This window comes from Arachis ipaensis, chromosome B07 (genome assembly GCF_000816755.2).
Source record: "Arachis ipaensis cultivar K30076 chromosome B07, Araip1.1, whole genome shotgun sequence".
NCBI lineage: Eukaryota > Viridiplantae > Streptophyta > Magnoliopsida > Fabales > Fabaceae > Arachis > Arachis ipaensis.
In genome coordinates this window covers 3,340,775-3,363,224 of record NC_029791.2, presented here as the reverse complement: position 1 = coordinate 3,363,224, position 22,450 = coordinate 3,340,775, and the positions used below count along the sequence as shown (strand labels likewise).

Sequence of the window (22,450 nt, the reverse complement as noted above, 5' to 3'; positions counted from 1 at the left end):
TATTTTTTGTTATACAGGATAAATTAAATTTATATTATTTAAATTGATAAAACAAAATATTTAACAAATTAATATAGTTTTATTAATTTTATTAATTAATAATCATTTTTAATTCTATTCTCTTTAGTCTTTTCTCTTTTTAAAATTCACACTTTTTAACTTCTTTCTTAAACCTTTTTCGCTTCACATTTTACTTTTTTTTTCCTCTTCAAATATATATTAAGCCAAGGTAATTAACCATCACATTCTTATGTCAGTAAAGAAATTCAGCATGTAATGTTTGTTTGTTTGATTAAGAAAACTATGGTTAGTTCATTATGTTCTTTATTTAATTCATCATCAAGATCAACTTTAATATTTTATTTTAGTTACCTTCAATTTTTGCGCTAGTTTGTTTTTCCTATTAATCTTTACTCCAATTTTCTTGATTTCTCTTATATATGATATATCGAAATTTTTTTTTATGATATTCTTTAATTTAGTGGGTATGTCTAAAACGAGCTCAACCATTATGTACTTATTGAATGAGCCACATTTATATAGGCCATTAGATTTTATTAGATAAAAATCAAAGGCTAATATAAAACAAGAGTATTGATGGACTCTAATAAATATAAAATATCTTAGTACATAAATAAATGTTTTAAATGGTAATATTTTAATACACAATACTTTAAACGGCAACAAAATCTTTTATTCTTAAATAATTAAATATAAAATATATGAATATTTTTTATTTATTAAAATTAATTATTGCAAAAAAATTTTATAATATTAAAAAATTATATTAAAATAATATTTTAAACTATAACTAACATAAAAATATTAAAGTATTACCATTTAAAGTATTTATTTATGTACTAGGATATTCTATATTTATTAGAGTCCATCAATGTTCTTATTTTATATTAGCCTTTAATTTTCATCTAATAAAATCTAACAGCCTTTATAAATGTGGCTCATTCAATAAGCACATAATAGTTGAGTTCGTTTTAGACATACCCTAATTTAGTATGTTAAAGATTAATTTGTCAAGTTTTATTAACCAATGAATTGCTAGATGTTGTTTCTTAATTATCCATAATTTATTTATTTATTTATCGAGTCTTCTTTCTTTCATCTTCTCAAGCTTATTATTGACATTGATGCACCCATGATATAGCTTCTTAATTTGATTGACATGTGTTTTTTTAATTAATTAGCAATCAAAATCTTGTTCTTAATTTAAATCTTGGATTTTGTTTTTTATCCTTTTACCGCTACTTTCATATCATCCGTATCTTGTTGATTCCTAGCCATGATTCTTTCCGTCTTTTTAATTTTTTTTTATCTTAATAATTTTGTTCCTTCGATTTGTTCTTTCTATTTCAGCTCCTTCCATTGTTGACGGCATAACATAACTACATCTCCTCAATCATCGTCAAGACAATTTTGAAAGCAATTGAATTTCAGGTACTAATTAAGTTCCTGCTTTCAACATAAATGAACTACTACTGTTTTGCTTTTTATTTTAGGGTAACCTAACCAGAAAACTAATCTCTTTTGTTTGTGGTTTTCAATTTAAATAAACTTTTTTTAGGTCCTTTTTTTCTTAGTGTGTGTTGATTTTTTTTTTTAATCCACATGAACCAGTGAGGAAGAAAAGTTCCAAGTTAATTGATAGTATGGGTCAGGGTTAGTTATCAATAACTCAATGTTTTTAGATTTTAGGGCAGCTTCTAAGAATTTCAAATATAATAAAGGAATTTGTAAAGGAATATCAATAAAAATTCTTATTTTATTTACTTTTTTAAAGGTTTCCTATCTTAAACGCATTAATTTAAACTCGACAAACCGCAAAAAATCATTGTCCGACCTAAAGTGGACGACAAGATGAAGCGACGAGATACAAGTTAATGTAAGAAGTTATACAAACAACTTGTACAAAGTGACCTCAAATAAAGGATATCCGGCTATGCAAAAGCCGTTCTCTAAAGCAGATGCTCCATGATAGAAAATAAATTTTGAACATTACTTGCTAAAAGTTGTCAAAACAACTAAACAAAGTTAAAGTGTTCAAAAAACTATTAAACTAATACAAAAAACTAAAGTATCATCAAAGCCTGCAGGTCGGGATATTATGAAAAACAAAAGATAACAAAGGAATTTAAAAAAGTTCAAGACTTCTCACCCATTAGAGGATTTGAGAGCCTCGCCAGTCACAACGTCTTTGCCCCCAGCTGAAGGAGTGTGAGGATGCATAAAAACTGACACAGCCGAAATATTCTCAGGAGCAGAAGAAGAGGCCTCCACAACAGAAGCTTTGGGTTAGGCTCCCGAGGTGGAAGTATGACTGACCTGAGGTCCCGAAGTCTTCAGATTCTGAGGAGGCTCCTCCTCTTCGTCCGACTCGAGTGCAGGGACTATCTTCCCGTCCACCACTATATTGTCTACGCTGAAGAGGGAAAGGTCAAGCTCGGGAACCAAGACCTTAACCTGAGCTTCCAAGTTGTCAAGCATCTCGTTCATTCCCAGAGCGGCCAACTCCTAGGACTCAGCAAACTGCTCCTTCAGTTTTCCCAACTCCTCCTCCCGTGCCATTCTCTCCCCAAATACACGAGTGAAGCTTTTCTAAAATTTCTTGGCCTTTTCCTCGGCAAAAGCAGCAGCAGCCTCCGACTTATTAGCTCTTTTCCGAGCTCTTTCAAGGTCGGACTTCAAGGTCTCCTGTTCCTGCTCCAAGTCCTTTTTCAGCTCGTTCACCCTCTTTACATCAGCTCGAGTAGCCATAAGAGCACTAGTTGTGGCCTGTATAGGAGAGCTCCTCAACTCTCTAGCCAAAGTAGCACACATCCCAACTGTTCGAAGCCCTCCACGGGCCAAAGGCTGTAGGTGGTTCTGAATGACAACATCGTCCATGATTAGGTGGTGGTAAGGGAGCACGTTCTTCTCACCCCAAGTTAGGGCATCGAAGCTCCTTGAATAAATGCTCTCTTCATCATCCACCTTCTGCTTCTTGAAGGGGGGTTCAGTGGAAGAAGGAGATTCAGGGGAAGGCTCAGATGGAATAAGCTTGGAAAGAGGGGTAAGAATGATGACCTTCTCCTCAGAGGGACCCGACCCCGATTTCTTCCTCGGGGAAGATCGGACCAAGGACCTAGCCCCGGCCTCCTTTTGTTGCTGGAGATTCTTGGCAACAATTGACTTCTTGGTATTCCGAAAATATTTCATAGCTGATTTTAGAGCCATACTTTCTGAAAACAAAATAGGACGCAGTAAAAAATAACAACTGTAAAATAAAAAGAATTCAGTAAGTAAAGGAAGGAGAACTACCGAGGTCCGACTTCAGAAGGCTGGGATGTCCTAAATATCTTTTTGTGTCCAAATGGAGAGCTTCATCCTATGTACCCAAAACAAAATCAACACTCCTCTCTAAGTCATCTAAATCGGCTAGATCATGCCTAACGATATTAACGGTATCTTGCCAGTATAAGGAAAACGAGGGTTCTTGATTCTCGGACAAGAAGAAAGGTCGGACACTCACAGCACCCAGGACCTTAAAAAGTGATTTTTAAAATTGTGGAAAGAATCATCAAAGATAGAAAAAGCCTTCCGACCCTGTACAGCTCGAAAAGATATCCACCCCGAATTCGGAACTATAGGGTTTTGTTGCAACAAAGAGATAAAAGAAGACGTTCAAAGTATGAACTTTGCTTCAGAAATTGCTCACACACACTCACACATCCCCAGCGATTTACTGAGTCTGCCTCGAGTTAATTCTCTGTAGGGTTCCTTCCACTTGTTTTACTTTTCATTTACATTTTTCTGCAAACTTTACCTTTCTTGCAAATTTATCTTTCAAGCAAAATTTAACATTCTTGTCCAATTTACATTTCCAGTATTTTTATTTTCGAATTCAAAGTCCTTTGATCCAATCAAAGGCATTTTATTACTTTATTTAAATTCAATGCAAACCATTTCAATTCCAGTCATTTTCTTTTTATTTTCAAAATCTTTTATTTATTTGTTGTCTTTTCAGTCTTTTCCTCTAATTTTATCTAATTTGAGGGTCTTTGATGCACTTCTAGAATTGTGGAAGCTAAGATGTTTTAAATAGGGTTGGATTCAGTATAGGATTCATGAATCGATCCCACTTTGTGTCAGCTTTTCCTCAGAATGTTCAAATGGATGAAGTGTCAAGAGGAATGAAAAATCCTAAAATAATTATAAAGTTCGCAGGAGAAGTTGGAGAGTCAACTATTGAACATGTTGCTCGATATTTGGTCGAGATTAGAAATTCGGCCAATGATGAAAGTTTGAAAATGAAGTTTTTCCTTCCTCATTAACGAGGAATGTGTTTACTTGGTTTTTGAATCTTAGACCAAATTCGATAACAACATGGGCTCAGTTAGAAACTACTTTTCATGCCCTATTTTATCGGGGAGAATTGAATGTGGCAGTTACTGACCTGGTGGCTTTGAAACGAGAAGATGGTGAAACCATTGATGATTATATGATTCATTTCAAAAATGCTAGAAGTCGTTGTTATGTGTCACTTCCTAAAAGTGAAGTAGTGAAGATAGCAGCTATGGGATTAGAATTTTATATGCGTTGAAAATTACTCAATGTGCATATTCCTAATTTGGCCAATTTGGCTGAAAGAGTTCGTTAGGTAGAAATTCTGAAAAAAAAGAAAAGGAGAAATATAAGAATGAAAGGAGATTGAAGAGTAAATCTTTTTCTCAAAAGAGAAAGTTGCTTATGTAGCCATGGAATCCTCTGATGAGGAATCCGATTTAGAGGCAGAAGTTGATTTGGCTGAACTTAAGAACGGTCATCCTTATGTTTGTTCTTTACTTAAGAAAATCCCTGACAATGAAAAGTCAAATGTTTCAAAATTGAAAAGTGGAAAGAGATATAGTTTTAATATTTCAAAATCTGATCAGATTTTCGATGTGTTGCTTAAAGATAAACAATTAGTTTTGTTGGAAGGCAGAACTTTGCTTTCAGCGAAAGATTTAAAAGGGAAATTTTATTGTAACTTCCACCAAGTAACTAGTCATTCGACTAACAATTGCGTTCGTTTCAAGGATTTAATTCAAGAGGCCATCATGGAAGGGAGGTTGAAATTCGATGATAGTAAAAAGGAAATGAAAGTTGATTCTGATCCTTTCGATACTGAAGCTAGTTTTGCTGAACCATATTTTGGTGTAAACATGGTTGGAATGTCTTATGACTTTGATATATCTCTAGGAAATTTTGAATCAGATGTCCAATCTGTATACCCTGGAGTAGGAGATGGGTTGTTGGATTTTTTGGTGCAGCAGAAGTTAAAAGATCGGGACGTATCTCTATGTCCTTGATGCAATGTAGTTTTCGATGCTGAAGCTGCAGCAATTTTTGAGAAGGAAAGAATGAAGAAGGAATTGGATCATAGGGAAAAACAAGCCCGTCAGAAACAACCTATTCAACGAATGAAAGGGTAAAGTTCTGGAGGTCCTCAGAAAAATCCTATTGCGCCTACCAACCGTTCTCAAGCCATTGGCATACAATGGATTTGAAACTGCCGAGAGTTCCAGAATAGGGTTGCTCATTACAAGCGTACCCCATAGTTGGGGCATAGAGGTCCTCCTCGAGGTCGATTTTCATATTTCCATGGCCAAGCTAGGAGGTACCCACGAGGCAAAGGCCAAAAAGGACAACAGCCACCTAAGATATCTCTTGCTGACAACGGCAAGGGGGCAACACCATCTGTGTTCTCTCAAATAGTCTTTTCGACTGATGGAGAGACAAATCCGAAGGGAGTTACTTCCCCTGTGAAATTGGATAAAGGAAAAGCAGTCGTTAGTGTTCCAATCGCTGATAAAGATAAGGGTGCTTATCTGGACGAAAAATTACTTCAAAGAAGGATGTGATGAAATGGTCGGTACCATCTCAATTATCCCAACTGAATATCTGGGGGAATATGAAGGAAATCTTATAGAGGATTATGATGTGGACGATGAAGAAACCTTTTCATTCATTCGATATGAGGATGAACCCGATTATTTTCGAAGGGCTTCTGAAAAACAAAAATCTCATTTGCGCCCATTGCATATTACTGCAACTATGAGTGGGATAAAAATTTACAAAATCCTGATCGATGGAGGGGCAGCTATAAGCCTCTTACCCGAGAGGATGCTGATGAAGGTAAGCAAGCATCCTGATGATTTAATCCCAACTAATATTTTAGTAATAGGTTTTAGTGGTGCTTCGACTCCTGCTAAAGGACTTTAAAATATTTGACATGACAAAATAAAAAATAAATGCTAGGGACGATCAGAATTTATTATTTTTAGTCAGTTTTATAATTTAACAACATACTTTATCTTATACTTTTAAACATTGACGAGCAACTGATAGCTAAAAATAATAAATTCTAATAACATAATTATTTATATTAAATTTATCTAACAAAAATTTACTATTAACTTTTTTTTATATAATAAAAATAAATAAATAATTTTATTTGAACATAATTATTATGGTATTTTATATTAAATAAGATATAAACTCTAACTAATAAATCTGGCAAAATGATAGTAGTATGATCTGTAAGGAGATAATATCTTGTGCTCGATATGATACAAGTCACATTAGTACTTAACGAAAGTTGAAGATTCTAATATCTCAAAATCATGATAAAAGAGTATATACATCTGAATTGCACTTAGACTTGGGAGATGTTGAGTCCTGTGTTTCAGGCCAGAGGTAAATACATAGCTTACAAAATATTTCTGTACAATAGAAAGGCAGATTGGCATGCATGTCTTGGCAACAAAGTTGGATTCAAGGTGGCTACAGCTTTCATATCACTTTGCTATCCATCACTTCTTTCTTTGGCTACTTGTCATTCATGCTCAAATTCTAATTCCTAATATCCACCACACCCGTATACTAAACTACAGTCTTCTCTTTATTGCCTTCATCTCCAGCAGCAAATCTGTCCACCGAGTTAAACAAGTAAATATCAAAGCTCAATCAATGGATAGGGTGAAACAAGTTTAAAGAGAAGCGCATACTCACATACGGTAATGGTAATAAGGACCAACTCTAAGATAACCCTTGGATTCAATGTTGGCAGAAAAAGTTTGGAGTTGGAGCCTGACTCTGGCATAAGAAACAAACTCAGGAAATTCTTCCTCTTCCTCGTGTTCCGGGAATATATAAATCAAACTTTCTTTGCTACTGTGTTGGCAACAAAAAATATTTCTTACCCGCACATCCTCCTCCTCCAAACCATCCACGTGCACTATTGCCATAAGCTTCTTCTCAGACAAGTCATAAATATACCACGTTGGAGCGAAGTCTACAATCAGAAGATAATGGCTACATCCCAAACGAACTAATCTTCTAGGACAATATCTAGGAACTGGCGGAAAATTGCACTCAACTTTTTCCCATCTGTTAGCCTTGACATCATATGAGATGAGCAACTGATGATTATCATGAAAAGAATACAATACAATGAGGGTCTTCTTGGGACTCTTGGTGCTGTCCTCCCACAGAAAGTACGAGCTAGGCAACGGGTGATGTGAGAAGAGAGCACTATCGGGCACTTCCCTTTTTTCCCATAGACCTGATTTTAGGCTATAGATCTCAACCCAATTTGCAATTTGATAGTCACCCCAAAACATGCACAATTTGCCATCGTATGGGACTACTAAGGGACTTAATTGGGAGCAGAACATGGTTCCACATAGACTCCAAACCCAAGTAGAATCCTCATACTTAAGGCACCACAGCTTTGAGTAGTACCGATCGTCACTCACGTTATGTGTTAAAAGACTACGCGCATTACCAGCAAAGTAAAAGCAGCCACCAACAGAACAAAATCCTCGAAAATTTGGTAACACACCGTTGTCGATCAATAGATCATCTCTAAGAGGCCATTGGGCAGGTATATGACATACTTGTTCAAGTTCAACAGTGCCATTCTTCATAAAGTTGTCATCGGTGATAGTTAACATCCTGTGCCTGGTGGTACTAGAGAAGCTCACACAAGGCTCGGTTTGGTTTGTTACAACATCCTGATTTTTCACCAACATATATAAACGCTGTGCCATGGATAGCTTTAGATCAGAAGAACCAACATCCTGGAATTAGGGAAACAATTAACTATTAAATACAGAGCTCTGCAATGTGATGATAATAAATAGAAAGGCCATAGTTATATAAGGATAAGAGGATGCAGAAACAGACCTCAGGTTCAGATTCCCCGCATATTCCCAAAACAGCACCTTGCAAAACCGCAACAACACTTCCCCACCAGCTGTCAAAATCCGCATTCCATTCAGCAGTGTGCCCCAAACCCCTAATCTCATTCGCCGCCTTAGCCATCAAATTCTTCCCACCTTCAGTAACCTCTCTGCCCACCACAAAGGCACTGAAACTGCAAGCATTCACAACAAACGCTCCAACCTTAAAGGCGTTCGCTTTTTTCTGGATCCAATGGACGAAGAACCTTGCTCCCCAAGGTAGGTCGGGCTTGGAAGAGAAATTCCGTGCGGGAGGTAGGTTCCAAAGTTCCGAAGTTGAAGCAACGAGGACGACGAGGTTCTCCTTGGGTAGGGCTTCGGGCTCGTAATTCCGGGCATCTACGAGGTCCAAAACGACGCCTTCCGACTCTAACAAATCACAGAGGCGCGTCGCTAGGGCTTTTGAAGTTCCGATTTGGGAAACGAATAGCATCTTGCCTCGTGGATCGTGTTTGGGTTGTTCGGGATTGCGTTTGGGTGGTTGGCGATGGTGTGTTGTGAGGTTCTTTTCGTGCATGAGACGAGACTTGCAGATTAAGAACAAGGTTGTGGCAATGGCCGTGGCGGCGCTGACGGTGGAGAAGAGTGCGGGCGCCGACATGATTGGCATGTTGCTTTCAGTTTTAGCTTTTAGGTCACCAAACACTATCTTCGCCATGCAATGCATGACACTATACAAAGTTTCTTAACAAAATGTTTTTTTTTTTTTATAGAAGTAAAAGTGGTGATATACCTTAAAAGTGGTGATATATTTTAACATTGTAATTTTGGGTGTTTTTTAAAATTGTGAAAAGTACATAAATTTCTGGGTCCGATTTCTGTACTTAAAATTTTTAGATTTGTGTACCTCTCAGAAATTGGACGGTCCAATTTTTGTACCTCTACAAATCGATGGGTCCGATTTTTGCTTCTCTAGTTAAATGATTCTACATTTGAATATAACACCCCAACAATCCACATTTAAAAAAAACACCACTACCACTCTAATATTAAAAATAAAAAGTTCAAATGCTTTCCTCTTTTCTTTATTTTTTTAATATTTAATTTTATTCATATATATGGCCATCAACTAAATTTTAGTTGTGCAAAAAATTAGCAAGAATGGAGAGAGAGAGAAAGGAAAAGAGGTATGAAGTTATGTGAGAGAAGATAACGAAAATGTGTGAAGTAGATATTGTTTTATAATAAATATAAGAATGAGTATTGAGTATGAAAAGAGAGGAGAAAGAATTAGATTTTAATTAAATTTTATACCTATTAAAAATAAGAGTAAAGTCTCGTTTTTGTCCCAACGTTTGGACCAGAGTAAGTTTTAAAGTTGTCCCTAACGTTTCAATTGTCCTGTTTAAGTCTCTAGTATTTCAAAATCGACTCAATGTTGTCCTGCTGTTAGGGATTCATTAACGGAATTGACGGCGGGACAAAATTGAGACGATTTTGAAACGTTAGGGACTTAAATAGGACGAAAATGTTGGAGACAAAAAATGATACATAGAAATAAATTTTAATTTTATCCTTCAACAATATCAATTTTTTTACCGTACATAGTATTCAATTATTTTTTAATCACATATAAGTAAATTACACTTAATCACATTACTTTTATTCTAAAGTTTGGTACTTAGTGTCGGTTTGAATTGATTTTTTTGGGTAAAAATTTAAAAAAAAAAAATTAAGTATATTTATTCATTTTAATAAATTTTTAGTGAAATTTATATTTATATTAATAATGGTATATAATTAAAATATAATTAATTTAAAAAATAAAAAAAACAAAAATTAAATTAAATTATATATTTATGTATACTATATAATTAATATTTGTCACATATAATAATAGGAAGCGCAAAGGTTGAGTGGCAAGTGGAAGCTGCTTTTGCTAAGAGATTCTTAATGGTATATAATTAATATTTGGCAAGTGGCAAGTGAAAATAGACCAATTCGGTTAGACCAGTTTGTACCGGTTCTTGTCAATTTTGATCGGTTTGATTCGGTTTTTATAGGTTCATATTGTTTTTTTTTAAATAGTCTAAAAAATAAATTGAACTGGATTAAAATTTGGTTTATCAATTTTTTGTTCGAACCGGTCGGTTTGGTTCGATTTTTATAATTATGCATAAAACTGAGAAAATTTTTAGAGCCAAAAAGTAAAAAATATCTATTTAAAAAGTCATAAAAAAATAACTAAAGAAGTATACTCATGTTTTTCTATTGTGTTATATTTTTAATTAATTGTACGATGTGTTACACTTTCAATGGATTGAATAAAAAAAATTCTGCAAAATTTAATGTATTGTACTTTTAATCGATTGAACAAGAAAATTCAATCAATTGTGTTATACTTACAATCGATTTTTTGACACCACTTGTTTTTAGTAATCGATTGGCATCAAATAAATTAATTGAATTAAGACACGATTTTTTTCTAATTTTTACAAAAAGAGAACAAAAAAACTTGCTGATTCATATTAATAAAATATTTATAAAGGTCACGATTAATAAAAAAATTATTTTATTGTTGTTTTTAATTAGAAATAAACATAAATGAGCCAACGAGTTATATCTCAAATATGAGATAATTTTTTTCTACTCATTTAGAGGTCGGTTTTGAGTCCAAAATTTTGTGGGAGTTGGTAAATAGGAGAAGAATCCAGATCCAAATTAAATTACAAGCTTAATAAAACTGTGGAAACAAAACATCCACTCTTTTTACTAACATCTGATATCTGATAACTCATTATATAATAAGGATCTTCAAGATATTTTTTTAACTTTACCTTGAAGATTTCCTAGTAGTCCTTGTACTCCTCTTGATGGACTCGATTCTCTGAAGCCTTATTTGCTCCCTAAACTTGGCTATGAACTCATCAGCTTTCTTATCTACGTCACAAGAAGGTGCTGCACTTTCTTCTTCTTCCTCTTCTTCAGTCTTTGAAGCTTCTTCAACATGTGGTGCTAGATTTTCCACTTTCTCTTTCTGCATCATCCTTGCTTCTCTACCAACATCTTCATCTTCATATTCTGAGGACTCATCATCCTCATCGTCCTCGTCATCATAATGATCATTTTCCATCATCCCCTTGTCTAGGAAGCTTTCTTCTTTCTCCTCTTCTTCTTCCTCTGCTAATTCCATTGTTGGAGCTTTTGCCTCTCGCATGAATTTGTTCTTGATTTTATTCTTATTATTATTATCAGCAATAAAAGTTCTTCTCCCTTCACTTGTGAAGCTCCTCTTCAATTCCTTATCAAAGGAACGACCACTTCCATTGAATGAAGAACCGTACCTGAATGGTTTCATAGAGACTGATTTCTGGAACATGGGCGGCGGTGGAGGCGGCGGAGGAGGACAAGACTTGCAGAACACCACCTTCCTCATCACCTTCTCAGAGTTCTTTGCAACTGACTCTGCAGATGAAATGGGACTTGTTCTTGATGAGCGTGAATAAGTTTGGGACCTCATCACTGATCTTGATTCCACCTTGTTGAACTCAGATTCCTCCATTGAAGAAGGATACTGAGCTGTTGGGATTTCAATTCCTTTCCCTGACCTTGATCTCCATGGAATTGGAGATGGAAGCACAACATTACTGTCCTTCATGTTTTCCTCAATTCTTGGACTACCGGGACCTTCAAGTTCACCATTTCTAGTCTTCATTGAATTACTGGGTGACAATCTTTTGGATCCTATTGTCTTGTTGTTATTAGAATTTGATCTATTAAGACACACAGAGCTTGTTGTTGTTCCATTAACAGGTTTAGCAATTTCATCAGCATCATCAACATGTGGATCATCACATAATCGAGACTTCAAGCTTCGAACCGGCAGAAACAGAGGCTTCTCACCTACAAAGTTAATATTATTATTAAATACAATAATTCTACTGTAGAAACGAAGCTAAGGAATAATCACACCATCAACATCACAGCTTGAACAGTTTAAGGCATGAGATTTTCTTCAAATACAATAATTCTACTGTACGAGGGAAGCCAAGGAAAAATCACAAATTTAAGAAGGTAAAAAAAATCCGGAAACAAGTTCGTGTCTTTGTTTTCGCCTCTTTTGAGTTTCAGAAATGAATTCTTTTTTTTTTTATCATAGCTTCTCACCAATAATTCTCGAGCCTTCACCACTTGCTAAGCTGCCACTGCCACTGCCACCACCCTTGTTTTCGAAATTAGAGCGATGTTGTGCTGGTTGTTGCTGATTTGCCACAACCACCACAGGCTCCTTCCTGTAGTGTTGATTGTTCCAAGTTTGCACTTTGTTGCTGCTAGTAGTGGTGGCGGCGGTGGTGGAGCTTTCATCAGAAGAAGAAGAAGAAGAAGGGGTTATTTCAGCTTCGTCCTCGAAGAACGAAGACACCTGAAGGAACCTCGAAACAAGCGTCTGCGCGTTATCGAACTTGGTTCCATTGTTCTCTTTCTCCACCTTCTCATCATTTTTACGGCTGAAGAGGCCATAAGAGATTGCAATACCAACAAACAGTATGTGAAGGAGTTCCCAGTTTCTTGTTACCTACGTTGCACATATACAAATACGGTTCCATTGTCTCCACCTTCTCATCATTTTTACGGCTGAAGAGGCCATAAGAGATTGCAATACCAACAAACAGTATGTGAAGGAGTTCCCAGTTTCTTGTTACCTACGTTGCACATATACAAATACCGATTCTGAGTGCCAAATAAGACATATGAACACGAAGGATAAGATAGATAACAGTGTGGCATATATGAAAAACATGAATATTTAGTGCAACAAAGGTGATTACCAGAGATTGGTTGATGAAGTCAGGAGCTTGTGAAGGAAACATAGGAAGGATAACGAAGAAGATTGCAACTAAGGCTGCTTTGTAGAGAAAATGGTAACAGAACTTGTTGTTGGGGTCATCTTGGTTTTTTTCTGGTGCTAGTTTTTGGTGTTTGGTGTGGATTGCACTTGCACTTGCCATTGAAGAAGGGAAGGGAAAGAATGCAAAGAAAGGAGAGAGAATATTTGAGGGAGAGATTGGAGAAGGAGGAGAGCAGACTTAGAAGCTAAGGTTGAGAAAATTAAAAAACAAAAAAGAGAAGGAAAGAAGGGTCATGAAGGAGGGAATGAAGAAAAAGGGGTGAGAGCAAATCTAATGCCTTTTTTTTTTATTCCTTGCCTTTACACCGTCAAAGACAAATTGTGCGTAGCCTTGCCCCCTTAATTATTCCACTCCCCTATTGATGCCTTTTTCTCTAATTTAAAAATCAGTCTGGCTAATTATATGCTAAAATCGACCATTATAAAATCAACTATTAAAATTTAAAAAAAAAATCATTTGTATCTATTAACTTTACGAACACTGACAAAATACTCGTCAAAGAAAAAAACTAATGTTATACCCTAATGGGTTTCGTAGTATGATAAAAGTACTCAAACTGAAATTGAGATTGAAGATAAAGGGCGGGAATAATTTGAGAATTTTATTAAGAAGTCAACAAAAATTTGGAGTTTCGATACTTTTATCGGACGAAACCATGTTTGATGGGTACAATTGGTCTGCATAATAGTGCAGCAGCATATGTATAAATAGCTTGTAGTCTTTTGGATTAGCTTAAATGAAAAGAATCACTTTTATGTACACCTTTCTTTCATGTACAATAATAATAGAGGTATATTTAAATTAGTATAGAGTTGTTGCATCTGTTTTGTTTTCTCAAGCTCTCTTCTGCTGTTATTTGTTCTTCAAGCGATTGCATACGTCTATAGCTGTTTTCAGTTTCTTGGAAAGTTTGCCAATCGATGTATCTAAATGTATACAATAATGTATTAAAAAAAAGTAGTATTTAACTACAAGTTCCATCTTGGCCGCATTTGAGGAGATTTATCTGGGTCTACTCTTTCCTCACTTTTTCTCCATTTAATTATAATAGAGTATATATGCATAAGAATCAAGAAAACCAAGAAACAGATCAAACAAATACCGCAGAAAATGTTAGTAGTTGATGAGCAAGTTATGTAGTTAGTTATCAGTTATTTTGTTGTGACTAGTCTTGGAGTTAGCAAGCTGACTCACCTTTCATTTAGCATAGCTTATATATGTTGTACTTGAGACACATAATAATTCTGATTCACAATACAAACATATTTTTCCATTTTCTGCACAACTCATCTCTAAATGATTTCAACCACTCTCACCTAAACAATTGCAAAATCGAATTCTGGGGCTAAGTGCTATCATAGTAACACCATCATCATGGTTACTCCCTCTCTCCATGCCACTCTTATTCATTAAATTGGTGCCTTTCTGCTTATTTTTGTCATAATTGAGTTAAGACCGTTAATCCTTCTTATGCAGTTGTTAAGTGAGTCACCCTATTCAGCCTTGGTTTCATTTCATATCTGAAACATCACTTATTTGAATGTCATTGTTATTATTATGTTCATTGTTTTCTATATCATTCTGTATTTGAATGGATTTATAGCCATGTATGCAACCCTTGCAAGCAGAGAATTCCAGAATCACTTTTATCATGGAGTTCATTGAGAAAAGACTTAAAAGAACAGTAGTTGCTGAGGGTGCAGGGCAAGAGGGTACAGGGCGATGATAGCAATTAGTCAAACATATGAATTGTCAGTTTTCATGCTTGCAAAACATCAAGTACATTGGTGAGATCCCTTCCATTTCATGTAAGTTCTAGTTGTCTATTTACTTCTGGAGAGAGATGCTACTCTTGCAAGATTATAGTTCGAATATGCAGCTGATAAATGAAGGAGGTTACTAGCTTCAACTCATCAAACCTAGCTTCTCAGACGGCTAAACACATCCTTGAACCTCATTTTTCAGTCCAGTTCACTTATTTATCCAAACAAGGAGCACCAAATGGTTCATAGCACCGTCTTTGAACCTCATTTTTCATTTAACATCGTTTTAAAACAATGTAGAAAATGAAGCTGCTACAAAATGCAGCTGCTATTGCAAGATCAAAAACACAGTTAAATTATTATGCAGACAACTACTTAAGTGGTTAAAGAAAGAAGCGTCAATGTTTTAAGTATGGGAAAAATCTTTATCAACTTTTATATAATGTGTATTATAAACTCTTACATTATGTTGGAGTCAAGAATTAACTTGTCTTTTGTCCAGAGGCATTTTAAAACAACCTTAGTCCCAATTGTACCATCACAAAAACTCCAAGCTGATGAAACCAATTGAAGGCAACACATATGTAGAATAGGAAGATAAATGGCTTCTAATCAAAATTTTATTATTTTGCCATCCATGATGTAATGTTCTAAAATCAGAGTGACTACATGCAGAATAATGTGCTAGATTATCAGACTTTACAGAAAAAAGTTTAAACGCTCTTAATTAACTAATCTAACAATCCACATTAAGCATAATGAAATCTCAATATCTGAGCTTCTCTCTGAATATGTCCATCTTTGTTTGTGCAAAAGTCCAAACTTAATTTAATTAATGATGGATTATTATTTAATTAGTTGTCAACCAAAGAGAAATATACATTACTATTTTTAATTAGCTCTTAACTCTTAAGAATCATCCAGATGTTGGACTCTATTCACCATTGTCTGCGAATTTGTTTCATTCATCGGATACACACTTTCAATTTATTTTATATAATATATACATTGAATGACGAAATAAGGTGGAAAGTGTGTGTAATCCAATACATAAAAATATTCATGGATTAAAATGTTATAAAATAAAATTATGTTCATACTGAATGGTAAAAAAGCAAACCAAACAAAATTTGACTCGAATAAATGAAACAAAACATAAAACATGGAGCAGGAACATTATCGTGAATAAATATTCTGCACCAAAACATTATCTCCGATGATAATATCCTTCAATGGAATGAGAGAAGGAACATGGTGAACTATTTGAAAATGGTCATCATACCAAGGAGTAGTCAACAAAATCCTAAACTCTTGATTTTCAGGATCATGGTAGGCAATGCAATCATGTAATTGAAATGTACTGTCGGAACTTGCAGAATACTGGAAAATAGGAGTCCAAGATTCTCCAACTCCATATCTTTCCATCCTCCACATTGTGCCAAGCAGCTTATTAAAATATATCAAGCAAAGAGAATCCCTGAATTCAAATAAGATGAGTTTTGTACCTGGATCCCTGGGTGCCATAGAGAAGGTTTGAAACTTCTCCGTGTCGAAATTGAAGGCCCATATCGAGACATTTCCATCAACATCTAAACCAATCCAATGAAGTGCCCCATTTAAATAAGTACCAATCTCACACAAATTTATCAAATTCTTGGGATAATCTATTTCAATATTTATCCATGTCGATGTTCCAACTGTGTGCATTTCAACAACCATACTATGATCTTCAAAGATATGTATTCTCACTAGCTTGTATTGGTTTGTTTTTGGGTGGAAACCAAAACCCCAATGTATTTGCTTGCAGTGTTTCCGGACTGGAGGGATTTTTGGAAGTCTTATGAACTCACCTGTTATTGGGTTGCAAACAAGTGAAATGTTTCTATACTCTGGACCACTCAAGTAAAAAAGACCATTACAAGGAAGTACTTCAATATAAAGTTCTCTACCCTTTAATGATTTAGGACCAGGTAGAGGAATCTCAAATTTAGGATCAAGTTTTATGCTGCTACTACTATGATTCAGGACGTCAAACACCCTGCAGCAGCATGGATTGTTTCTCCGTTCATGCCATTCAATTGGGTCATATTCAGCAAGGCGAAAGATTCTCGACCGAAAGGGTCGGATCATGGTAGCAGGAAGTGTACGAGTAAAGAGTAATTTGGCAAAGTTTGGATCAGAAATTAATATGTTCCAATCCTTACAAACACATCTACAAATCAGAACAGATTTCATGGGAAGTCTAACAAAAATATCGATCATTATATCGACCGTAAGGCTGGCAAAACAAGACATGGTTGAAGCAAGTGAAGTTGATGCTTCTAAGGGTGAAGTTTGCTGATATTTATAGGCATGCTACCGAATGTGAAATCAGTTACCAAAAGAATAAAATTGTATTAGGTGTGAATCTTTATCTTTATCTTTATTGAATTTATCTTTATTGAATTTGGAAATTATTTGTTTAGGTATCTTTATTAGAAATTTTTAAAATTTTATTTATAAATTATAAATTAAATTATTTATTTAGCTGGTTATTTTTAAAATTTTTAAATTTAAGTTGTTAGATATTTAATTTCTAAAATTGTTGAATTAATTAAAAAAAATCATTTTATTTAGTTGCTGCTAGTGTTGGAAATTTAATTTGAATATGGAAGCAAAGGAAGTGTTGGACTCGCGTACGGGGAGGAGGGGTGCTTCACCTCATTGTGGGTTTTTATCTATCAATTATGTTTGGGTATAACAATATAAAAGTACTTTTTTGTTTATTTATTACATGAAAAATATCTTTTTTTTTAAGGAAAAAAGATCTTTTAAAAAAAGATGTAAATTACAGCTTCTCAAAAAAGATTTTTTTTTATTTTACTAATACTTTTACTACTAGAAATTTGCCAAACACGTTAAAAAATAAAAAAAAATCTTTTTTTTCATTGAAAAAGATCTTTTTTTTAACAAAATAATGGCGCCCAAACATGCACTTAGTCAGTGTTAAAAGAGAGCCCACTATTGTTGTCTGTTCTCTACTTTAAATCCGGAAACGCAGTTCTAGGCCTTCCATATGCATTAGCAAGCCTTTCATTCTTTAAACGGAAAACATATATACTGTATCAACTTTAAATCTCTATGAATGTCCATCATACAATTTATTTTTCTACACTTTATCTACCATGTATGTCCTATGAATGGTCTTCTTGTAGCAACGGGCAAAAATTTTATAAATAAAACTCATATCCTATCTAATAATAAATAAATGATATATTAGCATACAATACAGGACAGCTATATTAAAATAAAAATACTCATCCAAAGTGTGTCAGCAGCTGAAGAGGGATAAGGGTTTGTGGGCACTGGAACTGAACCAAACACATTTGCACCAATTGAGTTTGTGGTGTTCAATACTGATGAACTAGTACTGCAATTTCAATTTCAATTTTAGACCCCAAAATTATTCTCTTTTTTTTTTTAAGGAAAAAAAAAAAGTAGGTATATTGGCAAACGTGGTTCACCTTGTTGATGGATACTGACATGTAGTAGTGCCTGAAAAACAGGTAAGTACATTAATTAATTAAATTGTCTTAAAATAAAAAAATTAAATAAATAAATAAAATAGAATTATTATTTCAACAAATAATTCTAATAAATGTGATACATACAATACAACACTTTTTTATTCGTATGTTACTTTTTTCTTATGTCTCATTTATACGTAGTATTCACTTTGGTCATTTTTGTATAATGAAAAAATTAAAATGATGAACAAAAATACTTCTAGATACCAGTGACAAATTGACAAAACATTTGCCCCTGATCCCTATTATTCTAATTCATAAATTTTGCATCTTTTATTTCAATTTAAATTTGTTTGACGTGATAGTATTTATGCTTGAAATGTAAATTTTTTATTTTTAATATTGGAGTGGTAGTGGTGTTTTTCGTAAATGTGGATTGTTTGAGTGTTATACTTAAATGTGGAATCGTTTAACTAGAGAAGCAGAAATCGGTGCCAGGGATTTGTGTAGGGTACACAAATCGGTGCCAGGGATTTGTGTTAAAAAAAAATTAAAAAATTTTAAGTACAGAAATCGATGCCAGGGATTTGTGTACTTCTACAGTTTTGAAAAACACAAAAAATTACCATGTTAAAGTATATCACCACTTTTACTTCCATAACAAAAAAAATTTGCCTTGAACTTGGTTACCTTCTTTTGTGCACTTTGTATTTCTTTTATTCAAGCTTGAACTTGTTTCGACCTGATACTCCATCTTCTTTTATATTGTTCCTATCAAAGTTCCTTGATTCAGATTTCTTTCTTAAAATGCGAATTGACTTTCTTTTTAGCACACTTCATTCTTTTGTACATCATCGCTTAATTGCGATCTTGTACGTCCTTCCACGTTCTTGCGAACACCAAGTGTGTTATTTGCTTTTTCTTTCTAAGTTTTGAATCCTACTGAGTAAACTCGAGCTTGTTTTGGTATAACATGTGATTCCTAGATTAGCAAGCTATACGTTAGCTCTTTAGGATACAACTTATTGATGCTGAAGTTCGGAAGGTTGTAATCCTAAGATTTGACATGAAACCGGCGGTTATTACTATGGATATGTACAACAAAATCAAGGAGATTATGAGGTAAAAGTGTATTTTGAGGAGATTGACGAACGAAGTGAAAAGTTCTATGTATATCTGAGTTGTCAAAGGAACGAGAGTAGACGAATGTCAACTGCATCTTTTTAAAACAAACCTATCCTGTAACCTTTTGTACCGATTATACTTCTTCCTCATGCTTGGTAAAAGGCTAAAATCATGTAACATTTTGTACACTGTATCAATTTTTTAGGGCGAAAATTTTTGTAAGGAGGGTAGAATGTAATGTCCCAAGCTTCTTTTTTCTATTATTACTACCCTACCCTTTAATTTTATCAAAATTCCTGCATTACCCTTTTTCTTCCTACCCAACCCTAACCCTAAATTACTAAACAACTTCCACTCTTCCTCATCAACCACAGCCCCGCTTCTTTTCAAAACCCACACCATACACAAATACACCCACGCAGAAAAAAAGAGAGAACGGCAGAAGGGGCTGCTGCCTCCACGCCTCGCCGCCGAAGTTCTGCCACTACCAAGTCGCCATCAATGTCAACCCAAGAGAAAGAGGGAGTCTGCGAGTTAAAGGAAGCTGGAGGAGTGTCACTGCCGTTAGCATTTCACCGTGCCGCCATCATGGTCGCCGAGAGGGAGGAGGACCCGCGAGGAAGAGAGGGATGCGGTTAGTCTCATCGTCGCCAGATCCGTCGCCTCCATGCTTTTTCCACCGCCGATCCGTCTTTTCCGATGAAGACCCCGTTGCCGAGCTGCTGTGCCGCCGCTGTCACTGTTGGGTTTCCGGAAAGAGGAGCTCGAACGGGAGAGAGAAAGAGAGAGAGAGAAAGTTCGCAGAAAAAGAAACATGACTATACACGAACAGAGGGGGGAGGAGGAACTCGCCGGAGGAAAGGGAGACTCGTCGCCGCGCCTCTAGTTGCCAGGAACGGCGCTACCATTGCCGGAAAACATGCCGGAGCTTCCAAACTCACCGGCAACACTATGTTGTCACTGTTTTGGTCTAACTTATTCCCTTAGTCTGTTCTATTTTTACCTTATCTCTGCCACCATTTCATTTTTCTACCTTGGATTTTCCAGAATTTTATTTGCCTTTGTCTCTGTATTCGATTTGAAATTACTGCCTGGTGTTGCGGTCATTGTCGCTGTCGTGAGAATTGAAGTTGTTGTCATTGCCTTGGTCCAAATTCTGTGCTCTTCCGTTTCATTCTACTTCAACTTTCCTCACCTTTTAATTTCGCACTCCGGGTTCGGCTTCTTCGGTCCCTTAGGACCATATTGTGAGTAGGCTTTACATTTATAGTTGTTTGATTGTGCATCTATAATTATTTTGACATATATCTATTATGATCTTTGAATTATAGCTATATTTGCTTTGAACGATTTTAAATTGATTAGAATAATTGATTTATTAAAATTAAATAATTCAATTTTATGAAGTTTATACTTTCGGAACTATACATGAGACTATATATATTTTTTTGATGAAGTTTTGCATTATTCCAAAATGTTTGATTTTACTTGAATATCTGTTTTTGAGGCATTGAAGTATTTGTTCGTACTCGTTTACTTTAAAAATTGTGAAATATATTTGAAATCTCTTATGATTGAAAAAGATTTTCGATGAGAAAGTATTATCTGATTTGATTTGATTTGATACCTTATATATTTGAAAGAGCAAATATTTGTTGTATTTGAAATTATATGTTTTGAATTGGTTTGGAAGGCTCATATTAGAAAATCGTAGTTAACGGCGGTTATGATGTTAACCTAAATGCATCTAACTCAGACTCCAGCTAGCAGGAGTGTTGCTAGCCTAACGTGTAGGCCACACGTTAGATCTGTTATTCTGTTAGGACACACAAGAGGAAAGGGCTACCCATAGAGGTGAAGCCGCCCAAGTGTGGACTTTTGATTTGATTTCTGTATGAGAACTCCTTTATTAATTCACTTATTCATATAAATTATTATTTTTCTAACTAAAATCTATTCTATTCTTAATATATAAAAGTAGATACATAAGTTTACCTAGGGATGTCAATGGGGCAGGGCGGGGGCGGGGGATGCCTCCCTGCTCCCCATCCCCGCCTTCAGATTTGCTCCCCATCCCCATTCCCCGCGGGGACCCCATTCCCCATCTACATAATAGTTCTAACTTATTATTAATTTTCATATGAATAGAGCTGCAAGTATCTATCTTTTACAAAAACTGCAAGATTTTATACAAAAAGTCTAAATGACACGATGGTGACTTCTTTCGAAATAACACAATGGGGGGACGCAACGACGAGTCAAAGGACAAAGCAGTGGAAGAGGTGGGAGACGCGGCAACAGAGAGGAGAATGGACACGACGGCAGAGTTATGAAAAGGAACATCGCAAATAGAAATTACGACGCGGTAAGGGTGATGGCACGGTGAGGTGTGACGATGCGGTGAGAAGGGTGACAAGGGGTGGCTGCAGAGAGGTTGGATGGAGTATGGACAACTTTAGGGATCTCTGAATTGAAGAAAGGTTATGCAAATAAAGATTAGGAGTTTTGGGTTTCTATATATATGTGTGTGTGAGAAATGACTAAAAAACATATATGAGAAATAAACTATTAAGGATAATTCAAGGAATTCATAAATTTCGGGGAATAGCGGGGATGGGGCGGGGATCCCCGCTCGGGTCCCCGCGCTTGCTTCGGGGGAATTTTGTCCCCCATCCCCATCCCCGCGGGGAAAATTCCCCATAATCGGATCCCCATTCGGGGCAGTCTCCGCAGGGATCCCCGTGTCTCGGGGAATTTTGCCATCCCTAAGTTTACCCACATTACTTTTAAAACATTTTTTTCTTTCTACTAATGCCATGTCAGCAACATCGCTTACTTGGCAAAATATTAGAATCAATCACTCAATTTTTGCCAAATCAACTATTATTTTCAAATCAGCAAATATATATATATATATAAACATTTGTAAT

The 22,450-nt window shown here is 35.3% G+C and overlaps 2 protein-coding genes across 2 annotated transcripts; both read right to left on the bottom strand.

Annotated features, from left to right (window-relative positions):
* LOC107609811 (ras guanine nucleotide exchange factor N-like) lies at nt 10,915–13,871 on the bottom strand. Its single transcript, XM_016311843.2, has 4 exons — nt 13,046–13,871; nt 12,833–12,919; nt 12,384–12,705; nt 10,915–12,119 (listed from the first exon to the last, which is right to left on the bottom strand). Exons 1-4 carry the CDS (start codon nt 13,223–13,225, stop codon nt 11,050–11,052), a joined length of 1,659 nt encoding a protein of 552 aa, XP_016167329.1. The 5' UTR covers nt 13,226–13,871; the 3' UTR covers nt 10,915–11,049.
* On the bottom strand, nt 16,066–17,151 carry LOC107606512 (F-box protein At1g47340-like). The gene has a single exon (XM_016308569.1). The coding sequence runs from the start codon at nt 17,149–17,151 to the stop codon at nt 16,066–16,068; it is 1,086 nt and encodes a 361-aa protein (XP_016164055.1).

Bases quoted from the DNA above. Each gene is read 5' to 3' on its own strand.
- LOC107609811 (XM_016311843.2), bottom strand. From the start codon at position 13,225: ATGGCAAGTGCAAGTGCAATCCACACCAAACACCAAAAACTAGCACCA. The intron at 12,920-13,045 runs GTAATCACCTTT...TGTGCAACGTAG, and splicing joins ACTTCATCAACCAATCTCTG to GTAACAAGAAACTGGGAACT. The intron at 12,706-12,832 runs GTGGAGACAATG...AATGATGAGAAG, and splicing joins GCCGTAAAAATGATGAGAAG to GTGGAGAAAGAGAACAATGG.
- LOC107606512 (XM_016308569.1), bottom strand. From the start codon at position 17,151: ATGATCGATATTTTTGTTAGACTTCCCATGAAATCTGTTCTGATTTGT.